This window comes from Oncorhynchus nerka, linkage group LG14 (assembly GCF_034236695.1).
Source record: "Oncorhynchus nerka isolate Pitt River linkage group LG14, Oner_Uvic_2.0, whole genome shotgun sequence".
NCBI classification, from domain to species: Eukaryota; Metazoa; Chordata; class Actinopteri; order Salmoniformes; family Salmonidae; genus Oncorhynchus; species Oncorhynchus nerka.
In genome coordinates, this window is record NC_088409.1 from 5951213 (window position 1) to 5971985 (window position 20773).

The window sequence follows — 20773 nt, forward strand, 5'->3', positions numbered from 1 at the left end:
ACAGGTTAGATACTGGACTGGACTAGATAGGAGATAGAAACATGGTGGACATACAGGTTAGATACTGGACTGGACTAGATAGGAGAAAGAACCATGGTGGACATACAGGTTAGATACTGGACTGGACTAGATAGGAGATAGAAACATGGTGGACATACAGGTTAGATACTGGACTGGACTAGATAGGAGATAGAAACATGGTGGACATACAGGTTAGATACCACTATGCCCTCTGGTGTTCACTTGGAAGAATGACAAGGCACTCTACTCAGAATGACCACTTCGCCCTCTGGTGTTCACTCAGAAGAATGACAAGGCACTCTACTCAGAATGACCAAGCCTCAACATGACCTTGGGTCCAGAGAGCAGTGAGGATTTACACCCTCCATTCGTGTCCCCTGAGCAGTAATACATTCGCAGACATACAATACAATATCTTTTAAAAATGGCTGAAGGAGAGACAACACATATTGTATGTACAGGCATTCTGTTTATTTGTATCTATGAGTTTTGAAACAAGTCATGATCATTTTGAAAAGAACGTGCAAGAGAAATATCTGCTCATCATGGCATTCAGTTGGGAACTTTTCCGCCCCCCCCCCCAAAAAAAGCACAAAATGTACAAAATCACACAGCGTATAATATATACAACACGCAATAAAATACAAATAAAACAAGTCTTCATGAACACTAAAACACAGACGAGCACTTTGCCATTCAGAAGAAGAAGAGAAAACAACTATTTATATTTAAGACAGGAACAATAAAAATCAATAAAAAAAACAAGATATAACATCTTATTACATGACGTGATACCATGGTTGAATTTGCTGCTCTAGAGTAGACTGTGTGGTGTTGTACTCTACACGTGTCACGGTTAGGTAGAGCACACGGTCCTTCAGTAGCAGTATATACAGTACACTAACTAAACACATTGACAAGCTGATATCGCCTAAACAGCGTATCAAATCAATCCAGCAATCGATCATTCGATTTGATTGGTTGATTAAACAGCGTCTCCCAGTTGACTAGTTGTTTGATTTGCCTGATATTCCATTAGCGGCGTCTTCACAGTTACTGTATGTCTACTTGGCTCTGCTCAACAGCTCCACGTTCACTGAGTAAGACAACTAGTGATATTGTATGTGGAGGCAACCAGGACAGAACAGTGAAATAAAAAAACAAGGAAACATTTCGGACAAAATTCCACTCTAACCGAATGTCTCTTCTAGATTCCACTGTCTCTAACTGAATGTCTCTTCTAGATTCCACTGTCTCTAACCGAATGTCTCTTCTAGATTCCACTGTCTCTAACCGAATGTCTCTTCTAGATTCCACTGTCTCTAACCGAATGTCTCTTCTAGATTCCACTGTCTCTAACCGAATGTCTCTTCTAGATTCCACTGTCTCTAACCGAATGTCTCTTCTAGATTCCACTGTCTCTAACTGAATGTCTTTCTAGATTCCACTGTCTCTAACCGAATGTCTCTTCTAGATTCCACTGTCTCTAACCGAATGTCTCTTCTAGATTCCATTGTCTCTTCTAGATTCCACTGTCTCATCTAGATTCCACTGCCTCTAACTGAATGTTCCTTCTAGATTCCATTGTTTCTAGCCGAATGTCTCTTCTAGATTCCACTGTCTCTAACCGAATGTTGCTTCTAGATTCCATTGTCTCTAGCCGAATGTCGCTTCTAGATTCCACTGCCTCTAACCGAATGTCTCTTCTAGATTCCACTGTCTCTTCTAGATTCCACTGTCTCATCTAGATTCCACTGTCTCTTCTAGATTCCACTGTCTCTTCTAGATTCCACTGTCTCTAACCGAATGTCGCTTCTAGATTCCACTGTCTCTTCTAGATTCCACTGTCTCTAACCGAATGTCGCTTCTAGATTCCGCTGTCTCTAACCGAATGTCACTTCTAGATTCCACTGCCTCTAACCGAATGTCACTTCTAGATTCCACTGCCTCTAACCGAATGTCACTTCTAGATTCCACTGTCTCTAACCGAATGTCACTTCTAAATTCCACTGTCTCTAACCGAATGTCTCTGCTAGATTCCACTGCCTCTAACCGAATGTCACTTCTAGATTCCACTGCCTCTAACCGAATGTCACTTCTAGATTCCACTGTCTCTAACCGAATGTCACTTCTAAATTCCACTGCCTCTAACCGAATGTCGCTTCTAGATTCCGCTGCCTCTAACCGAATGTCTCTTCTAGATTCCGCTGTCTCTAACCGAATGTCACTTCTAGATTCCACTGTCTCTTCTAGATTCCACTGCCTCTAACCGAATGTCTCTTCTAGATTCCACTGTCTCTTCTAGATTCCACTGTCTCTTCTAGATTCCACTGTCACTTCTAGATTCCACTGTCTCTTCTAGATCCCACTGTCTCTAACCGAATGTCACTTCTAGATTCCACTGTCACTTCTAGATTCCACTGTCTCTTCTAGATCCCACTGTCTCTAACCGAATGTCACTTCTAATAATAATGAGTGATGTTTTTTTATTAGCATGTACAGTAAACAAGTCTAACTGGCCAAGTTGTAATTGGATAAAGCTTAGCTTGCATTTCAAGAGCTCCAATTGTTTTTAATGCAATCTCAATATGTGGCTAGGATTGCCAACGGCTGAGTCTGTCTTATTGATAAAAATAAACCATTACAACATTTATGGGGCATGTAAACTGACCGATCTCTCTCTCTCTCTCTCTCTGCTTATGGCAACAGTGTGAGTGGGCTGAAGAATTCAATGGCCTACCTCACATAATATGAATCAACAAATCTGGATAAAGGACAAAAATGACAGTATGAGTAAGTCATATTCTTTAAAAGGCATACGTACACATTGAATGTTTAAACTACGTGTGTGTGGTGTGTTCCTGTCTCTAGATAGCAGTGTAACTGTTACCAGTGGGTTAGCTAGCTACACAGCAGTGAATCAGCTAGCTACAAACGAGTGGGTTAGCTAGCTACAAACCAGTGGGTTAGCTAGCTATACACCAGTCGGTTAGCTAGCTAGCTACAAACCAGTCGGTTAGCTAGCTACAAACCAGTCGGTTAGCTAGCTAGCTACAAACCAGTCACTTAGCTAGCAACAAACCAGTCGGTTAGCTAGCTACAAAACTCAACACTGCAGTACAGAGAGAGAACATGTTGATTGTTTATTGTTTTCCAGACCAGAAACTACTGAACGTTGGATTAGTTGTAATGACGGTCACCTTGGAGACGTCGCGACCTCTTACCAGGGTTATTTCCCTTTCAATTCAGCCAAACGCAGAAAGTTAACAGAAATTCTAATTCCAATAAAAGCCAATGAGGAAAATTGTAATTTTGTATGTCAGTTTTCTTCATAAATTGACTGAATTGAAATGGAATTGACTCCAGCCTCTTACCACACCTTCACCTACAAGTCATGTGCTGTATAGGGAATAGGGTGCTATGTGGGAGGTCTAATAAGATCAAACAGCAAGGCCTGTTAGTGCCAGCCTCCTTCAGCCCTACACCCCTCCGTCTAATCCCTCTTGGCCCTCCCCTTCCTCTTTCTCCTTCCATTCCCGTTGTCCACCCCCGATGACCTCTCCTTTACCTCCACCTTGCCCCCACCACCACCACCCCCACCCCCGCTCCGTTCCCCAGTCCCTTGGACAGCCCGTTGGAGACCCCGTTGTTAGACAGAGCCTTGGCGGCCTTGGGCTCCCTGGGTTGGCGCGGCGTGCGGCGGTACGTCTGGTAGTAGAAGTTACCGAACAGGGCGATGAAGGTGAGGGCGTAGCAGATCAGGGCATAGTGCATCCAGTGGGGAAACTCACAGTCCATGTAGAGGGACAGAGCAGTGTGACCGATGGTGACATGGAACTGGACCTGAGGTAGAGACAGAGGGAGGGATCAGTTCAGACCTTATTATATTACAGGGCCTTCTGGGAAAGTAACATGGAACTGGACCTGAGGTAGAGACAGAGGGAGGGATCAGTTCAAACCTTATTATATTACAGGGCCTTCTGGGAAAGTAACATGGAACTGGACCTGAGGTAGAGACGGAGGGAGGGATCAGTTCAAACCTTATTATATTACAGGGCCTTCTGGGAAAGTAACATGGAACTGGACCTGAGGTAGAGACGGAGGGATCAGTTCAGACCTTATTATATTATAGGGCCTTCTGGGAAAGTAACATGGAACTGGACCTGAGGTAGAGACAGAGGGAAGGATCAGTTCAAACCTTATTATATTACAGGGCCTTCTGGGAAAGTAACATGGAACTGGACCTGAGGTAGAGACAGAGGGATCAGTTCAGACCTTATTATATTACAGGGCCTTCTGGGAAAGTAACATGGAACTGGACCTGAGGTAGAGACAGAGGGAGGGATCAGTTCAGACCTTATTATATTACAGGGCCTTCTGGGAAAGTAACATGGAACTGGACCTGAGGTAGAGACAGAGAGATCAGTTCAGACCTTATTATATTACAGGGCCTTCTGGGAAAGTAACATGGAACTGGACCTGAGGTAGAGACAGAGGGATCAGTTCAAACCTTATTATATTACAGGGCCTTCTGGGAAAGTACCATGGAACTGGACCTGAGGTAGAGACAGAGGGAGGGATCAGTTCAGACCTTATTATATTACAGGGCCTTCTGGGAAAGTAACATGGAACTGGACCTGAGGTAGAGACGGAGGGATCAGTTCAGACCTTATTATATTACAGGGCCTTCTGGGAAAGTAACATGGAACTGGACCTGAGGTAGAGACAGAGGGATCAGTTCAGACCTTATTATATTACAGGGCCTTCTGTGAAAGTAACATGGAACTGGACCTGAGGTAGAGACAGAGGGAGGGATCAGTTCAAACCTTATTATATTACAGGGCCTTCTGGGAAAGTAACATGGAACTGGACCTGAGGTAGAGACAGAGGGATCAGTTCAAACCTTATTATATTACAGGGCCTTCTGGGAAAGTAACATGGAACTGGACCTGAGGTAGAGACAGAGGGATCAGTTCAAACCTTATTATATTACAGGGCCTTCTGGGAAAGTAACATGGAACTGGACCTGAGGTAGAGACAGAGGGATCAGTTCAAACCTTATTATATTACAGGGCCTTCTGGGAAAGTAACATGGAACTGGACCTGAGGTAGAGACAGAGGGATCAGTTCAGACCTTATTATATTACAGGGCCTTCTGTGAAAGTAACATGGAACTGGACCTGAGGTAGAGACAGAGGGATCAGTTCAGACCTTATTATATTACAGGGCCTTCTGGGAAAGTAACATGGAACTGGACCTGAGGTAGAGACAGAGGGAGGGATCAGTTCAAACCTTATTATATTACAGGGCCTTCTGGGAAAGTAACATGGAACTGGACCTGAGGTAGAGACAGAGGGAAGGATCAGTTCAAACCTTATTATATTACAGGGCCTTCTGGGAAAGTAACATGGAACTGGACCTGAGGTAGAGACAGAGGGAGGGATCAGTTCAGACCTTATTATATTACAGGGCCTTCTGGGAAAGTAACATGGAACTGGACCTGAGGTAGAGACAGAGGGAGGGATCAGTTCAAACCTTATTATATTACAGGGCCTTCTGGGAAAGTAACATGGAACTGGACCTGAGGTAGAGACAGAGGGAGGGATCAGTTCAAACCTTATTATATTACAGGGCCTTCTGGGAAAGTAACATGGAACTGGACCTGAGGTAGAGACGGAGGGAGGGATCAGTTCAAACCTTATTATATTACAGGGCCTTCTGGGAAAGTAACATGGAACTGGACCTGAGGTAGAGACGGAGGGATCAGTTCAGACCTTATTATATTATAGGGCCTTCTGGGAAAGTAACATATTATATTATAGGGCCTTCTGGGAAAGTAACATGGAACTGGACCTGAGGTAGAGACAGAGGGAAGGATCAGTTCAAACCTTATTATATTACAGGGCCTTCTGGGAAAGTAACATGGAACTGGACCTGAGGTAGAGACAGAGGGAGGGATCAGTTCAGACCTTATTATATTACAGGGCCTTCTGGGAAAGTAACATGGAACTGGACCTGAGGTAGAGACAGAGAGATCAGTTCAGACCTTATTATATTACAGGGCCTTCTGGGAAAGTAACATGGAACTGGACCTGAGGTAGAGACAGAGGGATCAGTTCAAACCTTATTATATTACAGGGCCTTCTGGGAAAGTAACATGGAACTGGACCTGAGGTAGAGACAGAGGGAGGGATCAGTTCAGACCTTATTATATTACAGGGCCTTCTGGGAAAGTACCATGGAACTGGACCTGAGGTAGAGACAGAGGGAGGGATCAGTTCAGACCTTATTATATTACAGGGCCTTCTGGGAAAGTAACATGGAACTGGACCTGAGGTAGAGACGGAGGGATCAGTTCAGACCTTATTATATTACAGGGCCTTCTGGGAAAGTAACATGGAACTGGACCTGAGGTAGAGACAGAGGGATCAGTTCAGACCTTATTATATTACAGGGCCTTCTGTGAAAGTAACATGGAACTGGACCTGAGGTAGAGACAGAGGGAGGGATCAGTTCAAACCTTATTATATTACAGGGCCTTCTGGGAAAGTAACATGGAACTGGACCTGAGGTAGAGACAGAGGGATCAGTTCAAACCTTATTATATTACAGGGCCTTCTGGGAAAGTAACATGGAACTGGACCTGAGGTAGAGACAGAGGGATCAGTTCAAACCTTATTATATTACAGGGCCTTCTGGGAAAGTAACATGGAACTGGACCTGAGGTAGAGACAGAGGGATCAGTTCAGACCTTATTATATTACAGGGCCTTCTGGGAAAGTAACATGGAACTGGACCTGAGGTAGAGACAGAGGGATCAGTTCAGACCTTATTATATTACAGGGCCTTCTGGGAAAGTAACATGGAACTGGACCTGAGGTAGAGACAGAGGGAGGGATCAGTTCAAACCTTATTATATTACAGGGCCTTCTGGGAAAGTAACATGGAACTGGACCTGAGGTAGAGACAGAGGGAAGGATCAGTTCAAACCTTATTATATTACAGGGCCTTCTGGGAAAGTAACATGGAACTGGACCTGAGGTAGAGACAGAGGGAGGGATCAGTTCAGACCTTATTATATTACAGGGCCTTCTGGGAAAGTAACATGGAACTGGACCTGAGGTAGAGACAGAGGGAGGGATCAGTTCAAACCTTATTATATTACAGGGCCTTCTGGGAAAGTAACATGGAACTGGACCTGAGGTAGAGACAGAGGGATCAGTTCAAACCTTATTATATTACAGGGCCTTCTGGGAAAGTAACATGGAACTGGACCTGAGGTAGAGACAGAAGGATCAGTTCAGACCTTATTATATTACAGGGCCTTCTGTGAAAGTAACATGGAACTGGACCTGAGGTAGAGACAGAGGGAGGGATCAGTTCAGACCTTATTATATTACAGGGCCTTCTGGGAAAGTAACATGGAACTGGACCTGAGGTAGAGACAGAAGGATCAGTTCAGACCTTATTATATTACAGGGCCTTCTGGGAAAGTAACATGGAACTGGACCTGAGGTAGAGACAGAGGGAGGGATCAGTTCAAACCTTATTATATTACAGGGCCTTCTGGGAAAGTAACATGGAACTGGACCTGAGGTAGAGACAGAGGGAGGGATCAGTTCAGACCTTATTATATTACAGGGCCTTCTGGGAAAGTAACATGGAACTGGACCTGAGGTAGAGACAGAGGGATCAGTTCAAACCTTATTATATCACAGGGCCTTCTGGGAAAGTAACATGGAACTGGACCTGAGGTAGAGACAGAGGGAGGGATCAGTTTAAACCTTATTATATTACAGGGCCTTCTGGGAAAGTAACATGGAACTGGACCTGAGGTAGAGACAGAGGGAGGGATCAGTTCAGACCTTATTATATTACAGGGCCTTCTGGGAAAGTAACATGGAACTGGACCTGAGGTAGAGACAGAGGGATCAGTTCAGACCTTATTATATTACAGGGCCTTCTGGGAAAGTAACATGGAACTGGACCTGAGAGACAGAGGGAGGGATAGAGACAGAACATGGAACTGGAGGGATCAGTTCAAACCTTATTATATTACAGGGCCTTCTGGGAAAGTAACATGGAACTGGACCTGAGGTAGAGACAGAGGGATCAGTTGAAACCTTATTATATTATTATTATTATGTACAGGGCTTCTGGGAAAGTAACATGGAACTGGACCTGAGGTAGAGACAGAGGGATCAGTTGAAACCTTATTATATTATTATTATTATTATGTACAGGGCTTCTGGGAAAGTATTCAGACCCCTTGACTTTTTACACATTTTGTTACAGCCTTATCCTAAAATGTATTAAATTAAAAAATATGTTCCTTATCGATCTATACACAATACCCCATAGTGACATACAGTATATCTCAAAAGTGAGTACACCCCTCACATTGTTTTGTAAATATTTGAGTTTATCTTTTCATGTGACAACACTGAAGAAATGACACTTTGCTACAATGTAAAGTAGTGAGTGTACAGCTTGTATAACAGTGTCAATTTGTTGTCCCCTCAAAATAACTCAACACACAGCCATTAATGTCTAAACCGCTGGCAACAAAAGTGAGTACACCCCCTAAGTGAAACTGCCCTGCGGGGATGTTTTTCAGCAGCAGGGACTGGGAGACTAGTCAGGATCGAGGGAAAGATGAACGGAGCAAAGTACAGAGAGATCCTTGATGAAAACCTGCTCCAGAGCGCTCAGGACCTCAGACTGGGGAGAAGGTTCACCTTCCAACAGGACAACGTCCCTAAGCACACAGATATGACAATGCAGGAGTGGCTTCGCTTATTACAAGTCTCTGAATGTCCTTGAGTGTCCCAGCCAGAGCCCGGACTTGAACCCGATCGAACATCTTTGGAGAGACCTGAAAATAGCTGTGCAGCAACGCTCCCCATCCAACCTGACAAGAGCTTGAGAGGATCTGCAGAGACGAATGGGAGAAACTCCCCCAAATACAGGTGTGACAAATTTCCGTTAAAAAATATATATACATTTTCAAAAATGTCTAAAAACCTGTTTTTTTTCACCTACAAGTCATGTGCTGTATAGGGAATAGGGTGCTATGTGGGAGGTCTAATAAGATCAAATAGCAAGGCCTGTTAGTGCCAGCCTCCTTCAGCCCTACACCCCTCCGTCTAATCCCTCTCCCTTTCCCTCCCTTCCATTCCTCTTTCTCCTTCCATTCCCCCCACCACCACCCCCGATGACCTCTCCTTTACCTCCACCTTGCCCCCCCACCACCACCCCCCCACCCCGATGACCTCTCCTTTACCTCCACCTTGCCCCCCACCACCACCCCCACCCCCGATGACCTCTCCTTTACCTCCACCTTGCCCCCCACCACCACCCCCACCCCCCGATGACCTCTCCTTTGCCTCCACCTTGCCCCCCCACCACCACCCCCACCCCCCCCACCACCCCCCCATGACCTCTCCTTTACCTCCCCTTGCCCCCCACCACCACCCCCCCACCCCCCCCACCCCGATGACCTCTCCTTTACCTCCACCTTGCCCCCCACCACCACCCCCCCCGACCCCCGATGACCTCTCCTTTACCTCCACCTTGCCCCCCCACCACCACCACCCCCCTCCACCCCCGATGACCTCTCCTTTACCTCCACCTTGCCCCCACCACCCCCCCACCCCCCACCCCCCCCCCCCCGATTTCCCAGTCCCTTGGACAGCCTGTCTGAGATATTGTGAGTAGATTGATGAGTCGGGAAAAAAACATTGTCCTTTAACAACAAAATGTGGAATAAGTCAAAGGGGTCTGATTTCTTCTCCACCCCCCCACCCCGAATCTCTGTACACCTTGTACCACACCCCATTCAACTGTGGACATGTAGAAGGCAATCTGATGGAAGAAGGTGAAACACAACCTTTCTGGTTTTCACCTGCCCCCCATCACTCCAGGTAGAGAAGATGACCTCTCCTTTACCTCCACCCCCCCACCACCCCCCCCACCCCCAATCATGATCTCTCCAGGGTAGAGAAGAAGACCAGCTGGTTTTCCTCCACCTGCCCCCCATCTCTCCAGGTAGACCTCTCCTTTACCTCCACCTTGAAGATGACCAGCTGGTTTTCATGATCTCTCCAGGGTAGAGAAGAAGACCAGCTGGTTTTCAAAATGATCTCTCCAGGGTAGAGAAGGAAGACCAGCTGGTTTTCATGATCTCTCCAGGGTAGAGAAGAAGACCAGCTGGTTTTCATGATCTCTCCAGGTAGAGAAGAAGACCAGCTGGTTTTCATGATCTCTCCAGGGTAGAGAAGAAGACCAGCTGGTTTTCATGATCTCTCCAGGTAGAGAAGATGACCAGCTGGTTTTCTCGATCTCTCCAGGTAGAGAAGAAGACCAGCTGGTTTTCATGATCTCTCCAGGTAGAGAAGATGACCAGCTGGTTTTCTCGATCTCTCCAGGGTAGAGAAGAAGACCAGCTGGTTTTCTCAATCTCTCCAGGTAGAGAAGAAGACCAGCTGGTTTTCATGATCTCTCCAGGTAGAGAAGAAGACCAGCTGGTTTTCATGATCTCTCCAGGTAGAGAAGAAGACCAGCTGGTTTTCATGATCTCTCCAGGTAGAGAAGATGACCAGCTGGTTTTCTCGATCTCTCCAGGTAGAGAAGAAGACCAGCTGGTTTTCATGATCTCTCCAGGGTAGAGAAGAAGACCAGCTGGTTTTCATGATCTCTCCAGGTAGAGAAGAAGACCAGCTGGTTTTCATGATCTCTCCAGGTAGAGAAGAAGACCAGCTGGTTTTCTCGATCTCTCCAGGTAGAGAAGAAGACCAGCTGGTTTTCATGATCTCTCCAGGGTAGAGAAGAAGACCAGCTGGTTTTCTCAATCTCTCCAGGTAGAGAAGAAGACCAGCGGGTTTTCTCAATCTCTCCAGGGTAGAGAAGAAGACCAGCTGGTTTTCTCGATCTCTCCAGGTAGAGAAGAAGACCAGCTGGTTTCCATGATCTCTCCAGGTAGAGAAGATGACCAGCTTCTGCCTTCGAGGTTCACTAACCGAATAGTCCAGCAAAACAGTAGTTATGATATGACATAATGCCATGACTGACTTTACTGTAAATCCAACTGAATCAAGTTAGACTGACTTTACTGTAAATCCACCTGAATCAAGTTAGACTGACTTTACTGTAAATCCACCTGAATCAAGTTAGACTGACTTTACTGTAAATCCATCTGAATCAAGTTAGACTGACTTTACTGTAAATCCATCTCAATCAAGTTAGACTGACTTTACTGTAAATCCATCTCAATCAAGTTAGACTGACTTTACTGTAAATCCATCTGAATCAAGTTACTGTAAACGGATCTCTTACCATCTGGATGACAGTCAGGTACTTCTTCCACCACAGGTACTTCTGGATCTTGGGTCCAAAGGAGGCCAGCCCATAGTACAGATACATCAGGACATGGATGGCTGCGTTCATGTGTGCACCAAAGAATGCTGCAAAGGAGGAGGGGGGGGACCCATCAGATAATGTGATGAGGTCCATTACCAAATTACCAATAACGCATGAATTTCTAATAAAAGGGAACGTAACACATTACTGCATTGGGCTACAGTTCAACGCAGAAGAAGATATTCCTTTTTTCTAAAAACTGTCCTCCAGCGACCCAAAGGAAGACGAGTAGAGGGGATACTCACACTGTCCTCCAGCGACCCAAAGGAAGACGAGTAGAGGGGATACTCACACTGTCCTCCAGCGACCCAAAGGAAGACGAGTAGAGGGGATACTCACACTGTCCGCCAGCGACCCAAAGGAAGACGAGTAGAGGGGATACTCACACTGTCCGCCAGCGACCCAAAGGAAGACAAGTAGAGGGGATACTCACACTGTCCTCCAGCGACCCAAAGGAAGACAAGTAGAGGGGATACTCACACTGTCCTCCAGCGACCCAAAGGAAGTTGCTGGGTTAAGTAAAACAGACGAGTAGAGGGGATACTCACACTGTCCGCCAGCGACCCAAAGGAAGACAAGTAGAGGGGATAGGGGATACTCACTGTCCTCCAGCGACCCAAAGGAAGACAAGTAGAGGGGATACTCACACTGTCCGCCAGCGACCCAAAGGAAGTTGCAGGGTTAAGTAAAACAGACGAGTAGAGGGGATACTCACACTGTCCACCAGCGACCCAAAGGAAGTTGCTGGGTTAAGTAAAACAGACGAGTAGAGGGGATACTCACACTGTCCGCCAGCGACCCAAAGGAAGTTGCTGGGTTAAGTAAAACAGACGAGTAGAGGGGATACTCACACTGTCCTCCAGCGACCCAAAGGAAGTTGCTGGGTTAAGTAAAACAGACGAGTAGATGGGATACTCACACTGTCCTCCAGCGACCCAAAGGAAGTTGCAGGGTTAAGTAAAACAGACGAGTAGATGGGATACTCACACTGTCCTCCAGCGACCCAAAGGAAGTTGCAGGGTTAAGTAAAACAGACGAGTAGATGGGATACTCACACTGTCCACCAGCGACCCAAAGGAAGTTGCTGGGTTAAGTAAAACAGACGAGTAGAGGGGATACTCACACTGTCCGCCAGCGACCCAAAGGAAGTTGCAGGGTTAAGTAAAACAGACAGGTAGAGGGGATACTCACACTGTCCTCCAGCGACCCAAAGGAAGATGCAGGGTTAAGTAAAACAGACAGGTAGAGGGGATACTCACACTGTCCTCCAGCGACCCAAAGGAAGTTGCAGGGTTAAGTAAAACAGACAGGTAGAGGGGATACTCACACTGTCCGCCAGCGACCCAAAGGAAGTTGCAGGGTTAAGTAAAACAGACAGGTAGATGGGATACTCACACTGTCCTCCAGCGACCCAAAGGAAGTTGCAGGGTTAAGTAAAACAGACAGGTAGATGGGATACTCACACTGTCCTCCAGCGACCCAAAGGAAGTTGCAGGGTTAAGTAAAACAGACGAGTAGATGGGATACTCACACTGTCCTCCAGCGACCCAAAGGAAGTTGCAGGGTTAAGTAAAACAGACGAGTAGATGGGATACTCACACTGTCCTCCAGCGACCCAAAGGAAGTTGCAGGGTTAAGTAAAACAGACAGGTAGATGGGATACTCACACTGTCCGCCAGCGACCCACTTGATGCCGATCCACCAGAGGGTGAACATGGAGCAGTGGTGGTAGACGTGAAGAACACCGTAGGAAGCTGACCTGTGTTAAACTTCTTCCTCAGGATGAAGAACACCCAGTGGATCATCAGACAGGTACTCTACTCCTTTAGAGACGAAATACCACCACAACGCTGCTGCTATCTGTGTAGGGGGCGGGGCAGGGGGGCGGGGCAGGGGGGCGGAGACATTAGTAGCATCCAGGAAGATTTGGATAATCATCTCCAGACAGGTTATATTTCATAACTTAAGGGGGCGGGACGGGGCGGGGCAGGGGGCGGGACAGGGGCGGAGACATTAGTAGCATCCAGGAAGATTTGGATAATCATCTCCAGACAGGTTATATTTCATAACTTAAGGGGACGGGGGGCGGGGCAGGGGGCGGGACAGGGGCATGGCCTGGTGTAGACGGAGACATTAGTAGCATCCAGGAAGATTTGGATTATCATCTCCAGACAGGTTATATTTCATAACTTAAGGGGGTCATGACCTCTCCAGAGGGGGGCAGTTTTATGCGTCAGCTAGAATCTGTCGACTAGACTATAGCCTGATATGATCCCTGACCTTTGACCTTTCATCATCAACAATTGGACACAAAATGGTGCTGCTGACGACAGAGAGGAAGAGGTCGAAGTGAAAGGGATAAACCGGGCCCAAAATGTGTCTCCTCTAGCAGGGGGTTTTACTCAATGTTTATGGGGTTCCCTCCCCAAGCAAGGACTTTTTATATGGAGGTCAATGAGAGTGTCGAAAACTTTCCACCCCCCTGCCCCTCATCTGTGTGGACGTGGCATCAACAAAAACTGTAATGGCTTATTTGATACATGAGGCTTAATTGATCTGAATAGAACACTCTATACCTGTAATTCACGCGTATATCTGCCCTCTCATTGGCTAGATCGGTCCCACTTGATCTTGCCTCCTTCCGACTGCCTTCCATTTTTTTAAATACATTTATTGTCATTGTTAGAGCGGCCACTTGAGTATCTGGTCAGTATAATGGATCATCTGTGTGGACGTGGCATGCATGCTGCCTGGTGTAGACGTCATGGAGAAGTAGCTAGGTAAAACTGACTCCACCCCCCTGCCCCTCATCTGTGTGGACGCGGCATGCTGCCTGGTGTAGACGTCATGGAGAAGTAGCTAGGTAAAACTGACTCCACCCCCCTGCCCCTCATCTGTGTGGACGCGGCATGCTGCCTGGTGTAGACGTCATGGAGAAGTAGCTAGGTAAAACTGACTCCACCCCCCCTGCCCCTCATCTGTGTGGACGCGGCATGCTGCCTGGTGTAGACGTCATGGAGAAGTAGCTAGGTAAAACTGACTCCACCCCCCTGCCCCTCATCTGTGTGGACGTGGCATGCTGCCTGGTGTAGACGTCATGGAGAAGTAGCTAGGTAAAACTGACTCCACCCCCCTGCCCCTCATCTGTGTGGACGTGGCATGCTGCCTGGTGTAGACGTCATGGAGAAGTAGCTAGGTAAAACTGACTCCACCCCCCTGCTGGCGCCGTCTGTCTGATAGGAGGGTTTGATCAGATGAATAAAAGCCTGATCGTGTTTCTTCACGTCTCCCAGAGGTGAGGGAAAGAGAGAGCGGGTGTCTAATTTCATGATCCCAGTCGCTGCAAAGATCAAGGCCAGCCAGCATCTCCCAGTTACTGGTCATACCTGTACTACTGGTCATACCTGTACTATTGGTCATACCTGTACTACTGGTCACACCTGTACCACTGGTCACTACTGTACTACTGGTCACACCTGTACTACTGGTCATGGTACTACAGGTCACACCTGTACTACAGGTCACACCTGTACTACTGGTCATACCTGTACTACTGGTCACACCTGTACCACTGGTCATGGTACTCCAGGTCACACCTGTACTACTGGTCATACCTGTACTACAGGTCATACCTGTACTACAGGTCACACCTGTACCACTGGTCACACCTGTACCACTGGTCACACCTGTACTACTGGTCACACCTGTACTACTGGTCATGGTACTACAGGTCACACCTGTACTACTGGTCATACCTGTACTAGTGGTCATACCTGTACTACAGGTCACACCTGTACTACTGGTCATACCTGTACTACTGGTCACACCTGTACTACTGGTCATGGTACTACAGGTCACACCTGTACTACAGGTCACACCTGTACTACTGGTCATACCTGTACTATTGGTCATACCTGTACTACTGGTCATACCTGTACTACTGGTCATACCTGTACTACAGGTCACACCTGTACTACTGGTCACACCTGTACTACTGGTCATGGTACTACAGGTCACACCTGTACTACTGGTCATAGCTGTACTACTGGTCATACCTGTACTACTGGTCACACCTGTACTACTGGTCATGGTACTACATGTCACACCTGTACTACTGGTCATACCTGTACTACTGGTCATACCTGTACTACTGGTCATACCTGTACTATTGGTCATACCTGTACTATTGGTCATACCTGTACTACTGGTCACACCCGTACCACTGGTCATGGTACTACAGGCCACACCTGTACTACTGGTCATTCCTGTACCACTGGTCATACCTGTACTACTGGTCACACCTGTACTACTGGTCACACCTGTACTACTGGTCACACCTGTACTACTGGTCACACCTGTACTACTGGTCATACCTGTACTACTGATTATACAGGCGTCCGACTGGGTTTAAATACTACGGTTTGCTTTATCCTGTCTAGAATACCAGATGAGTGGGGGTTTGCAATTTTGTGAATATTCTATATGATGCCTGTCCATTGCATCAAGCCACACGAAAGATTTTGAAATTATTTCAAATACTGATTGAACCCAGGTCCCGGGTCGTTTCTGGGTGAACTCACCCGGACTTCATTGGGGTCGTCAGAGTAGTCAACAGACTGGCAGATGTAGCTGTAGCCAGCCGCCCGAGCCGCCAGGAAGAGCTGAGAATAGAAGAGATCACCACACACTTTATTGAGAGAGAGACAGAAAGACAGAGAGAGGGGAGGAGAGAGGAGAGAGAGAGAGAGAGAGACAGAGAGAGAGGAGGACAGAGAGAGACAGAGAGAGGGGAGGAGAGAGAGAGAGAGGGGAGGAGAGAGAGAGAGGGGAGGAGAGAGAGAGGGGAGGAGAGAGAGAGACAGAGAGACAGAGAGACAGAGAGAGACAGAGACAGAGAGAGACAGAGACAGAGAGAGACAGAGAGAGAGACAGAGACAGACAGACAGACAGACAGACAGACAGACAGACAGACAGACAGACAGACAGACAGACAGACAGACAGAGACAAAGAGAGAGAGAGACAGGGAGAGAGAGAGAGAGACAGCGAGAGAGAGAGACAGAGAGAGAGAGAGACAGCGAGAGAGAGAGAGACAGAGAGACAGAGAGAGACAGAGAGACAGAGAGACAGAGACAGAGAGACAGAGAGACAGAGAGACAGAGAGAGAGAGAGAGAGAGAGAGAGAGAGAGAGAGAGAGAGAGAGAGAGAGAGAGAGAGAGAGAGAGAGAGAGAGAGAGAGAGAGAGAGAGAGAGAGAGAGAGAGAGAGAGAGAGAGAGAGAGAGAGAGAGAGAGACAGAGAGAGAGAGACAAAGACAGAGAGAGAGAGAGAGACAGAGAGAGAGAGAGAGAGAGAGAGAGAGAGAGAGAGAGAGAGAGAGAGAGAGAGAGAGAGAGAGAGAGAGAGAGAGAGACAGAGAGAGAGAGATAGAGAGAGGGAGAGAGACAGAGAGAGAGAGGAGTGGAACTAAGAGCAGACAGATTTCAACTAATGGAAACAGGGAATCTAAGGAGTCTAAACTAAATTACACTTTGAAATGTTTTATGAACGCTCAACAAAAAAAAAGGTAAAAGTGAAATAAAATATTCAACAACTCTTGGAGGACAAAGAAAGACGACTTAAATTAGTCTCAAGTCTCTAGCGATTAAATGGAGAAACTGGCCCGACCAGCAAATACACACAGTATTTGTTTCTGTGTGACGAGATGAGATTGAAATGAAAGATGAAGCACCTCTTTGCAGATGAAGAAGTTGAAGATGACCATGCTGAAGTTATAGAAGAGGAGTGGCTTCTGGAGCTGGAAAGGTTCTCTGTTCTCCATGTACTTGGGCCCCAGCCACAGGAACAGCAGATAGGAGGAGCTGATGGCCAGCGTAGGGAGGGGGTTGTCCATCAGGGGCCATTTCTCCACTCGCTTGTCTTGGTGGACAGTACAATATACTCAGTATTACTTACTGGCATGATAAAAGGTGAGAAATATAAAAAAACATGACATTTCTTCTCTCTACACTGAACAAAAATAGAAACGCAACATGTAAAGTGTTGGTTCCATTGAGTTGAAATTTTTAAAAATCACCAAAATGTTCCATACGCACAAAAAAAAACGTTATTTATCTCACATTTTCTGCAGAAATGTTGTACCCATCCCTGTTAGTGAGCATTTCTCCTTTGCCAATATAATCCATCCACCTGACAGGTGTGGCATATCACGAAGCTGATTAAACAGCATGATCTTTTACACAGGTGCACCTTGTGCTGGGGGACAATAAAAGGCCACTCTAAAATATGCAGTTTTTGTCACCCAACACAATGACACACAGCTGTCTCAAGTTTTGAGGGCACGCTGACGACAGGAATGTCCACCAAAGCTTGTTGCCAGAGAATTTAATGTTCATCTCTCTACCATAAGCCGCCTACAACGTTGTTTTAGAGAATTTGACAGAACGTTCAACCGGCCACACAACCGCAGACCAGGTGTAACCACGCCAACCCAGGACCTCCACATCCGTCTTCTTCACCTATTTCTGTCTGTAATAATGCCCCTTTCTGGGGGAAAACTCATTCTGATTGGCTGGGACTGATTTCCTTCTATAAACTGTAACTCAGTAAAATCGTTGAAATTGTGGCCTGTTGCGTTTTATATTTCTGTTCAGTATAGAAAGAGAAAGAGACTTGTCATCTCAGTTTGAGATTCTCGCAAACCAAGATCAAGATCAAGACGAAACCTCAATGATTGACACACACGCACACACACACACTACACACACACAGGCACTGAATGACACAGACACACACACACTGAATGACACACACACACAGAGACAATGACTGACACAAACACTGGCACTGAATGACACACACACACACACACACACACACACACACACACACACACACACACACACACACACACACACATGACTGACACAAACACTGGCACTGAATGACACACACACACACACACACACACACACACACACAATGACTGACACACACACACACACACACACTGGCACTGACTGACACAGACATATACACACACACACACACACACACACACACAGACTGGCACTGAATGACACAGACACACACACTGGCACTGAATGACACATACACACACACACACACACACACAGAGAGACAATGACTGACACACACTGGCACTGACTGACACAGATATACACACATACGTGAGAGTGTGAGGATTACCTGCGATGGTAAGGGCCCATTTATATAAATTAATGGTGTCATTTATCAGATGTGTGGTGAGCTCCATCTTTGCAGGCCAGTATCTGAGTTCCCCTGGTAGAAAGACACAGAGAGAAGACAGTAGTAGAGCTCAGTAACACATCCTGGGGTGTTTAACTGTTCCCCTGGTAGAAAGACACAGAGAAGACAGTAGTAGAGCTCAGTAACACATCCTGGGGTGTTTAACTGTTCCCCTGGTAGAAAGAGAAGACAGTAGTAGAGCTCAGTAACACATCCTGGGGTGTTTAACTGTTCCCCTGGTAGAAAGACACAGAGAAGACAGTAGTAGAGCTCAGTAACACATCCTGGGGTGTCTAACTGTTCCCCTGGTAGAAAGACACAGAGAGAAGACAGCAGTAGAGCTCAGTAACACATCCTGGGGTGTCTAACTGTTCCCCTGGTAGAAAGACACACAGCGAAGACAGCAGTAGAGCTCAGTAACACATCCTGGGGTGTTTAACTGTTCCCCTGGTAGAAAGACACAGAGAAGACAGCAGTAGAGCTCAGTAACACATCCTGGGGTGTTTAACTGTTCCCCTGGTAGAAAGACACAGAGAGAAGACAGCAGTAGAGCTCAGTAACACATCCTGGGGTGTTTAACTGTTCCCCTGGTAGAAAGACACAGAGAGAAGACAGCAGTAGAGCTCAGTAACACATCCTGGGGTGTCTAACTGTTTCCCTGGTAGAAAGACACAGAGAGAAGACAGTAGTAGAGCTCAGTAACACATCCTGGGGTGTCTAACTGTTCCCCTGGTAGAAAGACACATAGAGAAGACAGCAGTAGAGCTCAGTAACACATCCTGGGGTGTCTAACTGTTCCCCTGGTAGAAAGACACAGAGAGAAGACAGCAGTAGAGCTCAGTAACACATCCTGGGGTGTCTAACTGTTCCCCTGGTAGAAAGACACAGAGAAGACAGCAGTAGAGCTCAGTAACACATCCTGGGGTGTCTAACTGTTCCCCTGGTAGAAAGACACAGAGAGAAGACAGCAGTAGAGCTCAGTAACACATCCTGGGGTGTTTAACTGTTCCCCTGGTAGAAAGACACACAGAGAGAAGACGGCAGTAGAGCTCAGTAACACATCCTGGGGTGTTGAACTGTTCCCCTGGTAGAAAGACACAGAGAGAAGACAGCAGTAGAGCTCAGTAACACATCCTGGGGTGTCTAACTGTTCCCCTGGTAGAAAGACACAGAGAAGACAGCAGTAGAGCTCAGTAACACATCCTGGGGTGTCTAACTGTTCCCCTGGTAGAAAGACACAGAGAAGACAGCAGTAGAGCTCAGTAACACATCCTGGGGTGTCTAACTGTTCCCCTGGTAGAAAGACACAGAGAAGACAGCAGTAGAGCTCAGTAACACATCCTGGGGTGTTTAACTGTTCCCCTGGTAGAAAGAGAAGACAGTAGTAGAGCTCAGTAACACATCCTGGGGTGTCTAACTGTTCCCCTGGTAGAAAGACACAGAGAAGACAGCAGTAGAGCTCAGTAACACATCCTGGGGTGTCTAACTGTTCTCCTGGTAGAAAGACACAGAGAGAAGACAGCAGTAGAGCTCAGTAACACATCCTGGGGTGTCTAACTGTTCCCCTGGTAGAAAGACACACAGCGAAGACAGCAGTAGAGCTCAGTAACACATCCTGGGGTGTTTAACTGTTCCCCTGGTAGAAAGACACACAGAGAGAAGACAGCAGTAGAGCTCAGTAACACATCCTGGGGTGTCTAACTGTTCCCCTGGTAGAAAGACACACAGCGAAGACAGCAGTAGAGCTCAGTAACACATCCTGGGGTGTTTAACTGTTCCCCTGGTAGAAAGACACAGAGAAGACAGCAGTAGAGCTCAGTAACACATCCTGGGGTGTTTAACTGTTCCCCTGGTAGAAAGACACAGAGAGAAGACAGTAGTAGAGCTCAGTAACACATCCTGGGGTGTCTAACTGTTCCCCTGGTAGAAAGAGACAGAGAAGACAGCAGTAGAGCTCAGGAACACATCCTGGGGTGTCTAACTGTTCCCCTGGTAGAAAGACACAGAGAGAAGACAGTAGTAGAGCTCAGTAACACATCCTGGGGTGTCTAACTGTTCCCCTGGTAG

The 20773-nt window shown here is 46.8% G+C and overlaps 1 protein-coding gene across 1 annotated transcript in view; it reads right to left on the reverse strand.

Annotated features, from left to right (window-relative positions):
- Positions 1–470: 470 nt before the first annotated feature.
- Positions 471–20773, reverse strand: part of elovl4a (ELOVL fatty acid elongase 4a) — a 30860-nt gene continuing 10557 nt past the window's right edge. The window contains 9 exon segments of the mRNA XM_065027294.1: positions 471–3604; positions 3607–3864; positions 11356–11483; positions 13107–13191; positions 13194–13232; positions 13234–13299; positions 16020–16100; positions 17169–17356; positions 18647–18739. Coding sequence (XP_064883366.1) covers positions 3515–3604; positions 3607–3864; positions 11356–11483; positions 13107–13191; positions 13194–13232; positions 13234–13299; positions 16020–16100; positions 17169–17356; positions 18647–18739 — 1028 coding nt within the window. The 3' untranslated portion in view covers positions 471–3514.